This window comes from Myotis brandtii, unplaced genomic scaffold, assembly GCF_000412655.1.
Source record: "Myotis brandtii unplaced genomic scaffold, ASM41265v1 scaffold49, whole genome shotgun sequence".
Lineage (NCBI taxonomy): Eukaryota > Metazoa > Chordata > Mammalia > Chiroptera > Vespertilionidae > Myotis > Myotis brandtii.
Window position 1 is genome coordinate 4836813 of NW_005368707.1, and position 3695 is coordinate 4840507.

Consider the following 3695-nt stretch of genomic DNA (forward strand, 5'->3'; position numbering starts at 1 on the left):
CCTTCCTCTCTGTAAAAAATCAATAAAATATATTAAAAAAATAATAATAAAAATAAAAACCTCTGTTTTAACAAATGCTGGCAATTTAAATTCCAGGAAAAAAAGTGATGAAAATATAAAGTCAATTTAAGCTGCTGTAAGAAGTCATTATTTTTAAAATCTACCTTATTGGCATCAGGTTTATAAACCTGTTTACACATATTATTCATGAACTCATGAGAAATTATATTTTTAAGAAAGAATGGTGAGTCTTTAGATTTTAAAAAGTTAATTTTCTTTAAAAATGTTTTTCAAAGTCTCAGGATGAAAAGGAACAGTTAAAGAAATATATTGAGTTGAAACAGTCTTTGGAATATAGCTTGGATCAAGAAATGAAGAAAAATGATCAATTAGAAAAAGAGATTACCAGGTAAGATTTTAATATTTCAGAACATTCCTAGCATTCATTAATATTCAACTGTCATTTTACTTTATTAAAGTCAAAATACAAATTTATATTCTCTCTGTAATTTTCATAATTAAACAAATTACCCTATTTAAAAATTTACTTAAGAAACTCAGAGAACAATCTGAAACTTTTTTGAGTGCCAAAATATTGTATTTAGTCTTTACTGATTCCTAAAGGTAATGAGGATACCTTTTACATATCCTGTCAACTGCACTTTTCAAGTCTACCTTGAATTTTTATTTTTGCAAGATATCTTTGCTCTCTGTGGTAATCTTTCCTTCATTTAGGAGTGTGCTTTCCTTCAGCATTCAAATAGTTTAATATCTGTGTCATTGCTTAACAACATCAAACATTATCTCGATTTGGCTCACATTTCTTTCTCCATTTTTAGTGATAAAATATATCACATATACAAAAATGTATATATGACTTTAAAAAGTTGTGTAATCATGTTTTTATCAAAAAAAAAAAAAAATAGGCCCTGGCCAGGTGGCTCAGTTAGTAGGAGCTTCATCCCATGCACCAAAAGGTTATAGGTTAGATTGTCGGCCAGGACACATACCTAGATTGCGGGTTTGATTCCCAGTCAGGGTATACATGGGAGGCAACTAATAGATGTTTCTCTTGCTTTCTTTTCCTCTTTCTCTCTAAAAATCAATAAAAACATCCTTGGGTGAAGATTAAATTACTAATAATAACAATAATAATAATGGTCTTTCCCAGTGTCTGGGAAGTCCCTACATGGCTTCTTTCCTGTTTATTCGCTGAGCACTTAAGTTTGTCCTCTCATTCTCATCAGTGTTTTCCCTCATTTAACTCTCTTTCTCTAGTTGTTTTGTATCCCTTTCATTTTGTTAAGATTGTGCTAGCAAGTATCTTTTCCTAAAACAGTCTTGAGCCTGGCCGGTGTGCTCAGTGATTGAGCCTCGACCTATAAACCAGGAGGAGGTCATGGTTCAATTCCTGGTAAGGGCACGTGCCTGGATTGCAGGCTTGATCCCCAGTGTGGGGTGTGCAGGAAGCAGCCAATCAATGATTCTTTCTCATCATTGATGTTTCTATCTCTCTCTCCCTCTCTCTCCCTTTCTGAAATCAATAAAAAATGTATATATAAAGAAAAAAGTTGATGGCTTTAAAATCTTTATTTAAAAAAAAGTCTGTTGAAGAGACTGTTACACATTATCTCTGATTTCCTTTCTTCTAGAGCCCTGCCCCTTTCTGAATTTCCCTTCAACTCAGACTTCAAATATTTTTCTTTCCTGCTTCTCTTTCTATTTTGAATGACCTCCTTGATGTTTTTTGTTGGTACTTTTCTTCTTGTTGTCAGTAGGTATTTTCGTGTCTTTTCAAACATTCATATGTAATTATGCTTTTCTATTTTACCTTGGATAGTGATCTCTGGTTTCTAGTTGATATTTAATTATAGGTTAATGTTTTATTTAATATACTAAAATTAATATTAATTTATTTATAAGAATTCTATGTAGTTACAATATTAACTCTATCATATATGTCATGAAATTTTTTTCATGTTATTATATAATATAATTTAGTAGTATAGTTTCAAACAATATTAAATTGGACAAATGAAAGGATATAATTTATAGATTTATATGACAGAACATAATATCTGTTTAAATAATTATTAAATATGTATCCTTAAAGAATTTGACTTACTCATTTTGTACATTTCTGCAGATTTAAGAAACTCTTAAAAATTACAAAAAAGAAGTTAAATGAATATGAAAATGAAGAGCTTAGTTTCCCTGGAGATTTAAAACCGAATCAAGTTGAAATGGATATTCAGATTAATATATTAAAACATAAGGTAATTTTTAATCAGTTTTGGGACCACAAATCACCTAAGTTGGGAAAATATATACCACTTGATGCTTTGAGCAGTGAAATATAGATTTTTCTATTAATTTTATAGACTTGATATCAGTAAAAAAGAGCTTTTTACCTGATCACTTTTCTATTAAAAGGGCATATTGTTAACTCTCCTATCTTGAACCCTGATAAGAAGCATACCATTTCATTACAGGTCCCCAGGCACCAGCACCAAATCAAAATTTTTGAGGGGTAACAGCTTTATTGAGATATAATGCACATACCATGCAGTTCACTCATTTAAAATGTACAATGCAGTGGCTTTTTCTACATTCAAAGAGTTTTACAATGATCATCAAAAATAAATTTTAGAACATTTTCATCACCTTAAAAAATAACCCTATGCCCGTTAGCATCACCTTAAAAAGTAACCCTGTGCAGGATGTCCACTTTCTCCTCTTCCAAGTCCTAAGGAACCACCACTGTACTCTTGGTCTCTATAGATTTGTCTATTCTGCACATTTCCTGTCAGTGGAATCACACAATATGTGGTCCTTCTGACTGCCTCTTTTAATTAGCATAATGTTTTTAAGGCACATCTATTTTGGAGCATGTATCATCCGTACTTCATTTCTGTTTATTGCTGAATAACATTTCATTGTCTGGAGCAACCACATTTTTCTGTGTGTTCATCATTTGATGGATCTTTCTGTTACCACTTTTTGGCTTTGTTAATAATGCTGCTATGAACATCCATGCCCAAGTTTTTGTTTGTTTTTTGTTTGTTTGTTTGTTTTTTTCTCATTTTGGCTCTATCCAATTTTTTTTTTAATTTATCTTTTTAAAAAATGTTTTACATTGTTTTATTGCTTAAAGTATTACAAAGAGTATTACATATGTCTCCTTTTTTCCCCGCCCTTAACAATCCCCCGGCCTCCCCTACCCCCCAGTGCCTTATGTCCATTGGTTATGCTCATATGCATGCATACAAGTCCTTCGATTGATCTCTTACCCGCGCCCCCTCCCGCCCCTCAACCCTCCCTGGCTTTCCCGCTGTAGTTTGACAGTTGTTCAAGGCAGCTCTGCCTCTCTATCTATTTTTGTTCATTAGTTTATAATGGTCTTTATTATCCATGAGTGAGTGAGATCATGTGGTGTTTTTCCTTCATTGACTGGCTTATTTCACTTAGCATAATGCTCTCCAGTTCCATCCATGCTGTTGCAAATATAAGAGTTCCTTCTTTTTTAGAGCAGCGTAGTATTCCATCGTGTAGATGTACCACAGTTTTCTAATCCATTCATCTACCGATGGGCACTTAGGCTGTTTCCAGATCTTAGCTATGGTGAATTGTGCTGCTATGAACATATGGGTGCATATATCCTTTCTGATTGATGTTTCTGGTTTCTTGGGATATAT

General features: G+C 32.7%; 1 protein-coding gene across 5 annotated transcripts in view; it reads left to right on the forward strand.

The window, feature by feature from the left end:
- The window catches only part of ANKRD26 (ankyrin repeat domain 26), a 110832-nt gene that overhangs the window by 89389 nt on the left and 17748 nt on the right, over positions 1-3695 (forward strand). For 4 of the 5 annotated variants that reach the window (XM_014547989.1, XM_014547990.1, XM_014547991.1 and 1 more), the window contains 2 exons: positions 297-409; positions 2147-2276. In XM_014547989.1, coding sequence (XP_014403475.1) covers positions 297-409; positions 2147-2276 — 243 coding nt within the window. The remainder of the gene's footprint in view (positions 1-296; positions 410-2146; positions 2277-3695) is intronic. The other variant, XM_014547993.1, reaches the window with a different exon arrangement.